Genomic DNA, 16833 nt, shown 5'->3' with positions numbered 1-16833 from the left:
CCGACCTTCGTCTAGGATTCATTAGATTTCGCAGGACCACTAGATGAGTTCTACTATCTCATTGTTGTAGACGGCCTATCTAAATGGCCGGAAGTATTAAAATGTAAGAATCCCACATCCGAGGTAACTATCAACTTCCTGTATGAACTATTCGCTAGGTTTGGAGTAGTAGACTGCGTTGTTACAGACAATGGAACGCAATTTACGTTTACTGAATTTAAACATTTTTGCGAGGATCATCTAATCGAGCATATAGCCATTCCGCCACACCACCCAAGAAGTAATGGACAAGCATAGAAATTCGTTGACACATTCAAGAGAGCTCTGAAAAAAGCTAGTCGGTCGCCAATGGATAAGTCAATCCAACAGTGTTTACAAGTCTACAGAGTCACGTCGAATGCAAACATTGGAATGTCGAAGACACTTATTGAGGTTATGTTCAGACGCAAGGTTAAATCGATTTTTCACAAGTTATTACCAAACTAGGATAGACCAAACCTCAAAAAACCGATAACAAAAAAAACAGTATAAAGTTGGCGAAAGAGTCTTCTACAAGATTCACAAAAATAATAAAACTTTCTAGGAATCCATCATTGTTGAGAAACAAATAGGCAACATGGTCTACATGATTAAGGGACCAGACTTCGTGCAAAAACGTCACACTAACCAAATTCGAAAAAGATACTCGAACAGTGAAGTGACCAGATCGCCCGAGGAGGACATCATGGACACAGTGTTTGATACTTTTCAGGTGCCCATACCAGAGACAGCTCCGGAGAACAGAAGATCAAACGGAAATCAACAGAATTGATTAGGGTGAACCCAAAACAAAAACGTTATTAATCCCAGACGGGATATTTTCAAAGATGGGTGTTATACTGGCCTTCCTTGAACAGAAGAATTTACACCGATTAGCACTATAAATAGCGCTAGTAATTCCAACACCGGTGAGAAAGATGCGACTGCACTTCAACTGCTAGCCGAGTGCCCAGCAAATATACACGATTTCCTATCTTTGTACATTATTGTTAATACACTTGTTCCTTAACCGAACCTCGATTTGATTGTTCTAATTTTCACTGCTGTTTCACGACACAACAATATATATATATATATATATATATATATATATATATATATATATATATATACAGTAGAACCCCAGGATACGGCATTAAAAATTACTAACAAAATACAGTACAGTATATAATACAACTGTATATAATCAAATAACATTATAAATAACACTGAAGGGTGGGGCAAATACCGTAATCAAGGGCCGGAAAAACATGGTATTCCACATTGCAACCTGAAAAAACCGTATCCTAGGGTCACCAAGGTTCTACTCTCTCTCTCTCTCTCTCTCTTTATATCTCTATATATATATATATATATATATATATATAATGCTCCTTATCTTGAGTTGAGCATATTGAGAAGTGATATACGAATTACCATTAGCATATAAAGCGATGCTCTTTGTGTAAACAAATCAAGCTTAGGTATTTTGGACGATATCAAAACATTGTTAATTGACGACTCGCACAGCAGCGGCCGAGTAGCGTAATGGTTAGGAGCCTTGGCTGTCGTACAGGTGGTCGAGTTTCAATCCTGGCTTGAGTTAGTTGCCTGTCTAGCTGCACTGATAAGCTGTGAAACAGCGAAACAGTACTGTATGTGGATTACTATATATATATATATATATATATATATATATATATATATATATATATATATATCTACCAGAGGATGTAGTCGGCGTTGCCCAGTATTAAACATGATATTAAATTCCTTAAAAAATGAATTAAAAAAAAAAATGAAAAGAAACTGAGACATGTGCATGCAGGTGTTAAATTTTTTATCTAACCATTTTTTTCATTTCTTGTAAGTAAAAAAATACTCGAGCTGAGATTGAAAGCAAGACCTAAAGACAGTGAGTCAAGTATGATAACCATTAGGCCAGCTTGACACGTTCTTTAAAATGTGTTTTCAAACCTACTTATTCTTGCCATAAGGAATCTGTCATGTGAACCATTCATGCATGTGCATTCATGAAACAGTTTACAAATAGATAAAAATCCGATCACTCCACGCACCAATTTGTCAATTTTAACCCCTTAGCAGCCCTTTTTTCAGGATGAAAGGGGATTAAAAGGTTTTCTACACATCTGAATACCCTAAGTACCAAATTTCAAGTCTGTAGATCAAAAATTCGTTGAGTATATAGGTTGAGAAGTGTTTTCACACAAACATTCCCACTTTTGTAGATATATAGATAGATATATGGGGGAACCAAAGAGAATTAGAGAAATTCTTTAAAAGCAGATTTATCAGAATAATACAAAGCTCAACAATTAAGGTGGAGCTTATATAGAAGAGAAAGAATAAAAGAAGACAATATAAAAATATACACTAATGCATATAAATTTAATTGTTGATGCAATAAGGAGATTGCATCAATTGCGGGCGTAAGTTAAATATTTTCTTTATACATAAGTATTTTGATTCGTTGAAGATGACATTTCTGCTATGGAATACTTGATTTTGTTGGATCATACAGTCTGTACCGCTTAACTCCAATAACATATCCAAAGAATATACTTTTCTTTGAATTGAAGTCTATTTTATGTTTGCCATCCTTTGTTATATAGACAAAAGCATCACACCCCAAAATCCGTAAGTGCTTCACATTTGGTTTGTACCGCTTTCATTTTTTTTTTCTTTTTACATTGGAGTGACCACTTATCAAGGTCCTGAGGTCAATGGTTATTGAGTGTACAGTAATCAATGGGATAATATCGTAGTAGTCGTTATTAATGGAAATTTGGTGGATTGGATTACTTAAGGGGGCGGTTCAGCAAGAATTTTTTATGTTGGATTTAAAGACAACTAAGTTGTAGTCAGGTGGGAAACAGGAAAACGGAAGAGAGTTCCACAGTCGTGCAGTTCTAAGAAAGAAGCTTTGTTCATGGAATCTACGTTTTGATTTATGCACAGTTAAAAAGAGTGGAAAATTATTGACAGTGGTTTCAGCTAGACGGGTATTTTTCGAGAAAAATTGGCGGGGGGGGGGGCAGAGATTGAAGCTCAGACGATCACTTGCCGTGGAAATAATGATAAAACAAAGACAGACTCGCAACATCCTTTTGTGTGAGAAAGAGATTGCAGGGAAGAGAAAAGGACCTCCCTTATGGGGCTACGAAGTCTATTTTGTACTCTGTCAAGGTAAGATAGGCTGCTTTTAGCAGCTCCTGCCCAGATGTGTCAGCAATACTCCATCCTTGGACGTACTTGACTTTTATATAGATAGAGAATTGCATCAGCAATGAGATATCTACTGGAGCGGTAGAAAGATTCCACCATTCTTCTAGCGACCTTGGTAACAGATTTGATATACATGTTCTATTTCAGATCAGCAGTAAAGGTCAAGACCAGAAGCTTGTCAAAACATGAAGCTTCTCCAAGATGAGAGCTCTCCATTTCAATTGATGTCAGATTTATACTTCATATGGTTTTGTACAGCATTTGTTGGGTTCCGGTTTTGAAAACATGAAGCAGTGGATGAAGCACCATCCCAAAATTTCTTAGGTAGCTGTGAATCTGACAGCATTGCCTGTCCCGTTTCCAACAATGTTCAGTGAATTCATTTAGCAACTCCATTTTTCTCTCATGTTTTAGAACAGTATATTCATGTCGTATAGCTTTCTTCTTTAAATAATCTTCAAATTCTCTTGAAGTGTACTCTCCACCATTATCAGTGCATAGAATCTTAATATTTCGTCCAGTGGATTTCTTAACTATGATTTTCCATTCCATGAATGTTTTAAAAACATCTCTCATGCTTGATTACATAATTCCCCACAAATCTTGAGTTCTCATCAATAAATGTGTCAAAATATTCAGCACCAACAACCAATTTTGCCAAACATAGCTATGTACAATTCTGAGAATTTAAGTGGCTCACCTTCCACCGGATTTTGGAAATGAGGAATGGTGATGTTTCCATCCAAGCAAAAGTTAATATCCTTGGTTGCATCATACTAATTTGTCGTTTACTAGTTTCTGTTAATTCTTTTCTCCAAGATGGCGAATCTCTTCTTTTGTGTTACTACTTAAAATGTAATTGCTGCATTGTTTCCTTTACTGCAGTTCAGTGTATGTTCCCAACTTTTGAACCTTTTGCAGCTACTATTTTCTCTTTGTCTCAAATGTTACAACATGTCTCAGTAAATATGTTCCTACTCCTAATGCTTTGAATGAGAGTTATTTTTTCTGCCAAATCCAACTTTTGGTAATTAATAGATTTCTTCATATCAAAACACATGTGACACATAGCACCAGAATCCCCAATCCAGTCTGTGATTTTATTTTTAGACAACGCATTATATGAAAAAAGTCCAACAACATTTGAATTATTCTGCATTTTCTTGTTGAAGAACGCTTTTTTTTTTTCGGATAATTCCGCTTGAAATTTTTTTCAGTATCTTCACCAAGCAGTCGACAATTACGTTTAATCTGTCCGGTTTTTCCACAATGATAACACTTGGGACCCTTTCTACTGACGTGGTGTTTTGATGTCTTTCAATTCTGCATTATTATTTTCCTTTCTTTAATTTTGGATTCTTCACGTAATAGTCGCTCAGTTACTAAGATCCACTTAAGAACTTATTGATTAGCTTCGAGTGCTTCACCAACATGGTGTAGGAATCTGGAAGTGTAGCTAACAGATGCACAACTCTGTCTTTTTCATGTATTGGATCAGCAATAACTGCCAACTCATCAAATATCTCAACCATCGTCTAATGTGTTCATTAATAGAGTCACTTTCTTTTAATTTAAAGGAATATAATTTTCTCCTTAACGCTAATTAATTGTGTGAAATTTCATAAAAATCTGCCTAGCCGTTTTGGAGTCCATAGGAAATGAACTCACACACACATGCACAACGTTCCTTTTACATAATATATTAAATCTGTTGCTAAGATTGATGAAAAAATAGTTGGCTCATTCTACCATTCCAGAGAAGACGTAATTCTCTACCTATATAAGAGCCACATCCATCCTAAGATGGAGTACCTCTGTCATATTTGTGGAGGTTCCACATGGAGCACAATTGCCTTGATCAAGTACAAAATTGACTTCACAATCTAATGGATATTATCTCGACTGTAATCATTACTTTCATCGTAGGTGCTCAACTGAGCTCCATCCCCACTCACCCCTGTAAAACATTCACAATAGTGAATTACTTACCCACCTTAGGAAGATGTGAGAGAAAGTGAGCAGAATCATATCAGTGCTCCTAAAGAAGGAGTACTTTGGCCCAGCAAAAATTACATGAACAGCCCCATCTGCATTCTCTGGTGAGGGTACCTCAGGCAGTAAGCAAGGAACTTACTCCTCCTGAAAGCTGGTAGATAGCTTGGGAGGATGGACCAGTCAGATGAACATTCACATTTAGAAAACACCCGGCTAAAAGAAAAACAGAACTGAACTTTCTTTCTCTTTTATCAAAAGCCAAGTAGATCTTTCATGAACAAAGTTTATTTCCTAGAACGCCTGGATTAATTCTTTCTCATTTTGGCGATGGCAATTTATTATACTTACAAGATTGCAGATTTTTACCTCCCGACAGCAAGAAGCAAAGTTGCACAAAAGTCAGGGAAGGTTTGACCCAGAACATATAAAGAAATGTCGGTTGTGCATGTGTAGAAGCAATGTTGCTATCCTCACTCCAGGAATATAACTTTTTTGCCCGATGCATCCTGGCCACATGCAATGGCAGAAGAGTGTAACTTACAACTGAATTTGCTCAAATACATACATAGTGGATCACTATGTCACGGGTCCTTGCAAATAATGTTGTGCAAATAACACTGAAGATGAGAACAGTAGTCCAAATAATCCTCATCTCAAAAATTCACAATAAGAATATGCGTTTATTTTGTTCATAATAATTACTACTAGTTGTATGTCCGACACATATAAAGAACCTCCAGGATGACGTTTCAACCAAAGTTGGTGCCACTGCGCTTATTTTTAGAGGACTCAGAGGTTAGATTATAATATTTTTCTTAATTATCTGCACAAGCAGTCTAAGTTCTTTTCAGTTGGTTGTAACATTCTTTTTTTTAAATTAAAAGGTGGTGTCACTGCCCTGATTTTGATTCCGATTAATCGTTCCAACACTAGTTGTAACATTTTTCTTTTTTTTTTTATTAGGTGGGGGTGTTACTGCTTATTGAGATCCAATGTCTACTTAAGAATAAAGATTAATGAGTGTCGAGGGGTGAAACAACACCGTGATGATCAGTAATGGTGGAACTCGGGTAGAGTTTGATTATTTCAGAGGACGGTTCAACAAAAACTTATTTGCATTAGATTTTTAAAAAAAAAAAGGAATGTCATACTCAACTGGGAAGCAGCCTCACAGAATTGTTATCCACACTTCTTGAAAAAAGTTGGAGTTTACATACACAAAAACATTATGGAAATAACAATCAAGATGAGAAGAATAATCCGAATCTCAAAAATTTCCAAAGTAGAAATTCATGCGGACCAAAAATTGCTTTCCTTATTATAGACATGTCGCTTTTCTTAGCGCCACTGAAATCCATCATTCATTGTAAATAATAATTTACTGTTTTAGATTATATTTATTTCTCTGTCATCTGGGATCATGATTTCTTTTTTCCCCTCTGTGATTTATACAAGTTTTGCGGGTAAAAAAATAAAACATTTTTGTGGAAAAAAAATAAATTTCCCCTCTATAATCTTAACCGATTCTTTCAAAGATTTTGGGGTTTTATATATATATATTCTATTCTTGTTTTTAGTTTCTATGTGTTCTTTCATTTCTTTATAGAGTTCCTTTTTAATCAAAAGTGTCTTGTATGTGATTTAAGGAATCACCGCCCTCTCCCACCCCCAAACAGGCACAGATTTCGGTGTATCATTTTGGATTTTTTTAAGTAAAGATTACGGAGGAGGGCACGACAAGGGAAGAAACAAAAAAGAAAAGAAGAAAAAGACAGATGAATGAGAGTGTGCAAGAGAAAGAAAGCGAAAAAGTCCAAGAAAAGAGAAATAAATAAAATTATGGAAGAAAAACAAAACAACCATAAAATAGTGGAGAGAAAAAGAAAGAATAAAAAGAAACGAGAGAGAAGGAGAGAGAGAGAACCGAAAAAATGAGATAGGTAAAAGAAAAAAGAGAATAAGGACAAGGAATAAGATAGAGAGAGGAAAAGAGGGGAATAGGTTAAAGGGAGAGAGACTAGGAAGTGAGGAGGAAAGCAAATTCCAACAAGGCAGAGATGAAAAAAGTGTAAGCAATCATAGATATTTGCATTTTAACATTCATAGGATTCACTTCATGATTCAATCAGCACAAGACACAGAGAATAAGAAAGATGAAGGAAGAGTCGAAAGTTAAACTAAAAACATACAAAGAAAAATGACAAAGTAAAGAAAAACACACAAAAGAAAAATAACGGAAAATCCTCCATTTTTTTCCATCACTGAAAACTTAGACATTTAAGAGATTAAACAAATAAAAAGTCTTGAAAATCTTCATAAAAAAAGGAAACAAATATTATTTATTATTTAAGCGAGCATAAAACTGTGTCGTCTCTTCACTCCTTAATTGCATCAGTAATCATAACACAAAACGGTGGAGAAATGTCCAAGAATAATGAAGGATGCGGAAACAGACATTGGGTGGAGTTTCGTGCATCGGACCTCACTCTAGGGCGCTGCATGCGGAGAACAAGAAGAGGCAAAGCTGGGAAGAAGATGGGGATCTTTTGGTGCCAATCCATATTAGCAAGTGTGCTGCGAAGAAGATGGGGGCGGGTTGCCATGGCTTAACAATGGAAACATGCCATTGAGACAAAACGACATTCTCCTATTTTTCAGATTATTGCAGACAATTTAATCTTGGAGGGTCAGCATTTATTATCATTTTTTTTTAGCATCTCATAGTAATTTCAACTTTTGGATGATTTTAGTTAGAATTTTATTTTTTATATTTAGTTATTCATCATCATCATCATCATCATCATCATCCACCACGATCACTCACTGGCGATAATCTATGGTGTTTTTTGGGGTCTGAGTGACAACAAATATTCTATGGATTTATAGTGATCTCCACCTCTCTCGATAATCAGTGCAGATGACGTTGTTATCACAACAGACGCTTACCTTTAATTTATCGCTGGTATTGAGCATTGATATTCCCTGCGGTTTGGGTGGCAGAAAGCCTCCTCAAGGCCCCAGTGTTCTCCAGATTTTTCCAGTTGAAGTTTGGTTAGTGCTCTCCCTCCTTGGTCCTCCTCGACCCTTCATGACTTTTTTTTTGTTTTGGCAGCATCCAATGTAGACACCACCACCACCACCAATCATCATCATCATCATTATCATTATAAAATAATAATAATAATAATAATGATAATAAAAATCTTACTGAGTTGAATGGCTTTCCAAAAACACAGCACCATTCTAAAATCAAAAAAAGTGCCGATAACTGTTAAAGTAAACGTTTATTTAATTCATGTTCTTCCAGTAGTTTTATGTGGCTTTGATTGTATCACATGGACAAACCAAGTAGCCAATCGTATTGAGGTGTTTCAAAATCACGTCACGCGTTTCATTACGGTCACCGAGATATATCCGTGGTTTCATTATGGGGACATCGTCTGATCGAAAAAAAAAAAAAAATAAATATCCACCCTCCGTCAACCTACTTCCCTACCCCCTCTATATGATAAAATCAAAAGTAAAACCCTTAAACTTAAACTCATGAGTCACACTCAACTTTTGGATGCTTAGATTTTTTATTTATCATATTAGTTTATTATTAATATGATCAGCGATTACTCATTGAAAACAACTAGTGTTCCCTGGAGACTGGGTGACAAAAAGTCTCCCCAGACTTGCAGAATTTTTCATCCTTTTGATAAACTATGCAAATGAATTTGCGTTGTCGCAACAGCCGTTTGTCATTGACTTCTTGCTAGTTACCACCATTGACCTTCACTGGTGTTTGGGTGGCAGCAAGCCTCCCCAAGGTCCCAGTCCACTTTGTATTCATCCATTGGAAGTCTGGTTAGTGCTTTTTCTTGTTGATGTTTCTATCCTCCTTGATCCTTCACAACTATTTAGTGTGGTGCCAGTCTATGTCAACGTTACCTTTTTGGGTGGGGCAGGGGCATAGTTAACTGACAATTTTACGATTTCAAGTTTCTTAGTTCCATGTGATATTATTATTATTTGTACTTAATAGGAGTTTTCACACACGCTATTTGCATTATCACAACAGAAGTTTCCCATTAATTTCATGCTAGCAACGACTATTGATCTTCACTGATATTTATGTGACAATTTTTTATTGTAGCATTTGCAGATGGGTAGTCTGACAAGGATTATCACAATTAAATTTGGGTGAATTATTTTTCCACACCCCTTCTCATTAAAAAGAGGATTGTCTCAGTTGAGCAGCTACGATGAAAGCCGTTTTTTGCATAGAGGTATTGACAGTACCTGCATGTTATCGCCCCAAACCATCACTAATCGCCAGTGAAAGCCAGATTATTTCATTTCGGCCACGGCTGCCGGTGTCTGCAATTGTTCAGGGATGGTAGTAGCCATCACCAACAACAACCTTAGTTTACTTTTTTGTGAGGAGAAGGCAGGCTTTCACCGGGCAACGCCAATTAAGAGGTCCTGCTAGTATCTTACAACGTTGTTCATAGTACAGTATTACAATATCAAAGAATATATTGTGCATGTTTAGTAAAATTACGTGTATGAAATGAAAAAAAAAATCAAAATTGCACTAACTGATCTCACTTGATCTTGCAGAAAACGTAGGAAACTTTTGTCGAAAGTTAGTTTTGAGGAACCTTAGTTGAGAAACAATGGTCAAGAGGCTTTAACTGAAATCGCCATAAGTGAACTTTTTTGCTGGCCACCATTTTAGATTTTCTCTTTACGAGGGATGAACAGCATGGATTAATTTATGCTTACAGACGACATAGAATTTGTTAATATCCTTCTTTTTTTTACTTTCTTTGGCCTTTCTGCTGTTCATTCTCTTCTATCTATGAACGTGAAGAAGAGCATTCTTGTTTGGTCTTAACTATCAAATTAACTCTTTCAAATGTACCCTCTCTCTCTAACCACGCGTGATCTTATCCAACCAATCACCAGTTTCATATCTTTTAACCCAATCATTCTCTAGCAATGGGGTTTCTTTAGTAATATTTTTGACTTCCAATTGCAGGACAAACAAACAAGTGAAGAACATGAGTTGGCAAGATTCTGTGCCATTCTGTCGGATGCAATGAATTTCTGTCAACAGAAAACCAAGTAAGAACTTTTTTTTTAACAATCTTTTTTAAACGATCTTTTTATGATCTTTTTTTACGATCTTTTTATGATCTTTTTATATCCTTTTATGATCTATTTTTACGATCTTTTTTATGATTTTTTTATGATCTTTTTTATGATCTTTTTTTATGATTTTTTATGATCTTTTTTTAAAGAATCTTTTTTATGATCTGTTTTAAACAAATTTTACTCATTTTTAAGAATTTCATTAATTACAACTGACTAAAGAATCGTTAATAAAATTCACAAACTATTTCTATAATCTGGTAGAAATAAACTTCAATAGATTCCCAACTTGTGCACTAGATTGATTCATTTTTTATCTGATCCTATCATCGCTCATTTGATATTTAGTTTAACTTATTTTATAAACATTGCCACCATTACACAATTTTTTTCATGACTGTTTGGGGATGGGGTCTTCAAAAGTTTTAATTTGGGCGAGATATTTTTTGAATGAACCGGTTTCAGATAAATATTTTCAGTGAAAAAGGTTCTTAGGGTTTATAATTAAATGTGAGAAACAAGACGATGTTATACGATAGATAAAAACAAAATAATGAGCTCAGAACATTCACAAAAAAAATTATATTTGTTTCAAATGGAATTTTACAGTGGGAAAACAGAATATTCATGAATATTTTTAGAGTTCTTGTAAAAACAAGTTGAGATATCGACGAAGCCAGAGTCGATAGTTTACAAGCCATGCATTACAGGTGTTAGAAAATCATAATCGAAATTTTGCTCAGTTATATAAATTATATTTCATTTAAAGTTCCTAATAAGAGTGAATGTTCAGTGTTTTCATATTAAAAAGAAAGTTCAGTGAGAAAATTTGGAATATTTCAATGAATAGATTGACTTTTGAATGGGTAGACAAGAATGAAGAAATTCGGGCAATTTGTGTGTATATGTCGTGCCTTGCTTTTTGTTTATTTTATATTTTTTACTTGGCAGTCACCACTTATCAAGGCCCGAAGGCCACTCAAAGATAAGGGTTAATGAACGTAAGGTGGTAGTGTAGAGAGTTGAGCCCAGGATGGAACCTTGAGAGACACCAGCATTAATACTACGAGTAAGGGTGAATATTGCATGTGACAGTGTATAATAACAATTAAAAGGAGACATGTATTAGCACTGTCTTAAATCGTTTGGTTTCAGCCGTTTATTGAAAGAAAATATGGCTTTTGAAATGATTTAGGTGGCTCCCAGAAAAGCCATTTCAAATAAATTCAGAAAATCCTCTGATTACTCCAATGTTTTTATTAATTCAGGTGGGTGCCTATGCATATCTGGTTGTGCAGAAACGAGTTTAAACATTTTCATTTTGCACATCTAAGAGTAAACTTTGGTGCTACAACTTTGAGTATCATTTTTTTTTCTTTTTATCTTGCATTATTTTCTGTGCAAGCAAGAAAGACCATACTTTTATAAATTTGTAGTGAGAGATTTTGACACAGATCGTGATCTGATCCACCTTGGCTGGAAAAACCCAGGAAGATTGCATGATGTTTCAAATGACCGAAACTATAATTGAATTGGCCGTGGCTAGCCATTTTCTGGTGTTAGTTTATTATTAAGCATATCATAATCTATAATATATAATCTATATAATCTATCATTACAATTTAAACCACCAAGAAATTGACAAGCTGGATTAAAGCGGGCACTATGTGGGTTTTCATGCAAGAAATATATTTAATTCCAATTTAATAATTTTTTTGGTCCGGAAAAATGTTGATTTTTGTCAGGAATAATGGACATACTTGTGAGGAAATCTTAATATTGTTACGTTCAATCAGATTCACGTTTTTCTCAAATTCTAACAATCTTTACTGTTACTACCGTTTAATGATGAACACACTTGGATACAATGTGTAAAACTGTTGATAATGCTGACACGCTCTGATTTTGACTTTATTGGCTTTCTTTGGTTCAGGTAGAGTGTTACGTTGTGCACTGCCACAGCAATGCCGGGTGACCTAAGAAATTATTCGTATTGTTATTGAAAACTAGATGGTGAATGTGAAAAATGCAATAAAAATGTTGTGAATAGAAAATTGTTTGGATACATTCTTCAACTAGACGATCACAGATACACACACACACACACCATATATATATATATATATATATATATATATATATATATATATATATATATATATATATACAGGGTGATAAAAAAAAACGGGCCCAACTCTAATTAGGCCCCGTTTCTTAGTGTTTTGTCCGAATGAAATGAAACTTTGGTCATAACTAGTTTATTATATTCAAAACATCACATCAAAACACTAGGGTCGTTGGCCTTTTTTTCTCCGTTCTACAGCATATGTTTTAGATGGCCTCCATTTAGCTTTTGTTTTTTTGGGGGAGTCACCCTGTGTATGTGTGTGTGTATATATATATATATATATATATATATATATATATATATATATATACCCACTCGCTATATATACATCCAGAATACAAGACTTAAATAGACGTTTGTATACATTCATAAAATTATATACTCGAGCATGCAGCAATAGTTTACAGATTATTTTGAAATAATCTCACAGGTAAAAATCGGGGGGGGGGTATGGTCTGGGGAGTGTGAAGCTGATTGGGAATCACATTTCCAACTAATGAGACGATCAGCATAATATTGAATGGCGATGAACCAATAAAGTACTAATCTTGACAAAAGAAAATGTGTTTTTGTCAAACCCATTTCTTAAATTTCAAATGGTTGCCTTTGATTGGTTAATTCGAGTCACATGAGAACAAATCCTTATTTGGTGGCGAGCATAAAAAGTGATGCCATATGAGTGAGCACTTTCTACTTTTAAGACGATTATGAGTAGTTTTATGACTGTTTTGTTATTGAATGTGTATATATAATATGTATAGAATAATATATAATATGTATAAAATAATATATAATATGTATAAAATAATATATAATATGTGTAAAATAATATATAATATGTATAAAATAATAATATGCATAAAATAATATATAATATGCATAAAATAATATATAATATGTATAAAATAATATATAATATGTATAAAATAATATATAATATGTATAAAATAATATATAATATGCATAAAATAATATATAATATGTGTAAAATAATATATAATATGTATAAAATAATATATAATATGTGTAAAATAATATATAATATGCATAAAATAATATATAATATGTATAAAAGTGCAAGCTAGAAGCTTGTACTTTTCAAATGCTTGCTAAAAATCCTGACAATTCTTTGTTTTTTTTTTTTTGTTTGTTTTTTTTTTTACAAAGGCATCACCACATTATCAAGGCCAATAGGCCACTCAAGGATAAGGGTTAAAGAGTGTACAGTAGAAGTTGGTCAATATAGTAATCATTAGTAATGAAAATTTGGTAAATTTAATAACTTATATGGAACGGCTCATCAAGAACTTATTTACCTTAGACTTGAACACAACCATATTGTAGTCAGCCGGAAAGCAGGAAAACGGAAGACAATTCCACAGGCGTGCAGTTCTAAGAAAGAAGCTTTGTTCATGGAATCTATGTTTAGGTTTAGGCACAGATAAAGAGTGGGGGAAATTATTGATAGTGTTTACAGCTAGACGAGTGTTTCTTGTGAAAGTTTGGCGAGGGGGGACCATAGATTGAAGCTCAGTTGAACACTTTCCATGAAAATAACGATACATCAGAGACAAACTCGCAACATCTCTTCTGTGAGATAGAGGTAGTAAGGAGGAGAAAAGGACATCTCCTACGAGGCTACGAAGTCTATTTTGAACTCTATCAAGGCAGGACAAGTCCTTTCTAGCAGCTCCTGCCCAGATGTGGCAACAGTATTCCATCCTTGGACGTACCTGGCTCTTATATAGATAGAGAATAGCATCAGCAGTGAGATATCTACTGGATCGATAGAAAGATCCCACCATTTTTCCAGCGGCCTTGGCAACAGATTTGATATACGTGCTCCATTTAAGATCAGGAGTAATGGTCAAGCCCAGAAGCTTGTCAAAACTTGAGGCCTCCTGAAGACGAGAGCCATTCATTTCAATTGATGACAAATGTGGATTAAAATGTTGATGATGTAAAGAGAGAAGCTTGGTTTTAGATGCATTAAAAGTAACCAGCCACTCCTTTCCCCATTGTACTACATGCTCAAGATCAGAGGAGAGAGAATTGGAGAGTACTTGCTCGTTTACTGTCTTAGATGTGGTACCATAAATGGTAGTGTCGTCAGCATAAATGTCTACAAATGATGTAAGGATATGATTTGGAAGATCATTAATGTAGATCAGGAAAAGAGTTGGGCCCAGGATGGATCCCTGAGGGACACCGGCATTAATACTGTGAGCTTCTGATTTTTGCCCCTCAACTACTACTCTTATGAACCTATCAGAAAGAAATGATTTAATAATTGAGAAGACTTTTCTCTAAATCAACACAAAGACGAATTTATCAACATATCAAAGTTTATTTACAATTAACTTTTGTCCATCGACATAGAGACTTTTAGCTGTAAAGGTGTGTGTGTGTGTGTGTGTGTGTGTGGGTGGGTGGTTATGACGGCAGAGAAATGTCAGTCTGCTGTATTCTCTCTCTCCTCTCTTTTGGTTGTTTTTGTTAACTGACTTCTATAGATATCAATCCAACCTGAAATGTAAACCTTTCTTTGTTTTCATGATAATTACAATTCTGGTCAGTTTTATGGGACACAAGAGTGTAGATCAAAAATTCATCTGGAATGTGCGTGTGTGCAAATCTCTGATTTTTATTGGCATCGCCTAGACTCCATATCCAATACGACTTTGCCAGTCAGATTTAGGGTTGGTGGTAAAAAAAAAAATAGTTGACTACCCCCCCCCCCAAATAGAATGAGCAGAAAATGGAAAATCATTATACATTAAATTCATATACACAACTAATCCCCTACTCAAAATTGTAATAAATTGGATTTTTCTTTTTCTTTTTTAATGTTCACATGTAATCACTGAAAAAGTGCAATCTCATTTGGATCGCTTTTTAATATAGATATAATTTCTTTTTAATTTGACAAACTTCTTAGTGTTTTACTTTTATGTATAGTATCCAAAATTGTGATTTCTTTGTAAGATTTTCGTCTGTACTTTTCCTTTGTCTTTGTGCCATTTTTCCCTATTTATTCACTTGCATCGTTTTTATCTGTGCCATTTTTACTAAAAATTCATAGGTTACATGGTGATGAGCAAAACGCTGCAGAAACGTATCTGTATTTTAATTGGCCCCACCCTTTCTTCTTCTCTCTCTCTCACAGACGTGATGTTGCTAGCCTCAGTCCTTTCTATGTGTTCTTTGGTGCCTCATTCTAATAGAGCTTCCTGTTTCAGCAGCTTCTTTCCAAGAGCTGCAAACTTGTGGAACTCTCTTCCTGTTAACTCTTTTCTCCTTACCTATTGACCTATTGACCTCGGTCTTGAAACAAAACGTCTTTGCGACAATCATGTTTTGTTCTTGTTAGCTCCTTACATGAAGTGGTTTCATGCACTGTCTGGAGCGATTTCCATAGAAGACACACACACACACACACACATGAAATTTTTTAATAATTTTTTTATATAGAAATCATTCCATGAATATTTTTTTGGAATCAAAATTTAATGTTTTCTTCTGTGGCTCATGTGTTGCATCTGTATCAGATTTTGCGCATAGTTTTTGCGTAATCGTGTTACGTAAACAATAAAGGTGCACGAAAGGACGCGCCTGTTGCAGGTGTAACGAAGATGATCAGGTGTAATCTATGTCTTACGTTGTAAAAAGATTCTTTTTGAAACATTGTAAGACGACACTTTAGTTGCAAGAAGATGCTCAGCATTTGGTGAGAGTGTCAAAATACAACCTTCACGGTTTTAGATGTGGTTAGGAGCATGGTTGCTGGGTTGAAATTATATCTTATAACTTTCGACTGCAATCTTGGTTAAGAGGAGTTTTTTTTTTTTTTTTACTCTTTTTTTATCCCATTTAGATGCAAGAAGCTACTAATTGTCTACTGTTGGGGATCATATCTACAGGGTATTAAGTGGGGAGTTAACCGCGGGATGTCTGTTCATACTACATTTAAACTTCTACATGTTAGTAAATGATAATTAATTAGTAATATACAGCATAATCACGTGTACACCGATTCTCGTCAGATCACCGAAGTTAAGAAACATTGAGCCTGGTTAATACCAGATGGGTGACGATTTGGGAATACTTGGCACTGTATGTGCTCTTCTCTTATCTCAGCATTTGTTTCGAGTCGTCCTGTACATACACTTCACTTGCCACTGGTATTTAACAATGTCGACTCAGTAGAGGTGTGGTTAGAGATTGCACACCTCCTGCCACAAAAATTTCATATGCAGGCAACCCTTTGTGAGTATCCGTAGTCTGTCAAAGACTGAAGGAGCCCTTTT

The 16833-nt window shown here is 34.9% G+C and overlaps 1 protein-coding gene across 4 annotated transcripts in view; it reads left to right on the top strand.

Moving 5' to 3' along the window:
• LOC145277047 (uncharacterized) overlaps positions 1-16833 on the top strand; it is a 580935-nt gene that overhangs the window by 414034 nt on the left and 150068 nt on the right. For all 4 annotated transcript variants that reach the window (XM_080128690.1, XM_080128687.1, XM_080128688.1 and 1 more), the window contains one exon: positions 10286-10371. In XM_080128690.1, coding sequence (XP_079984816.1) covers positions 10286-10371 — 86 coding nt within the window. The remainder of the gene's footprint in view (positions 1-10285; positions 10372-16833) is intronic.

This window comes from Euprymna scolopes, chromosome 5, assembly GCF_053919585.1.
Source record: "Euprymna scolopes isolate OS-2025 chromosome 5, ASM5391958v1, whole genome shotgun sequence".
Taxonomy (NCBI): Eukaryota; Metazoa; Mollusca; class Cephalopoda; order Sepiida; family Sepiolidae; genus Euprymna; species Euprymna scolopes.
Note: the sequence above shows the minus strand (reverse complement) of the source record. Positions and strands in the feature narration are given on the sequence as shown.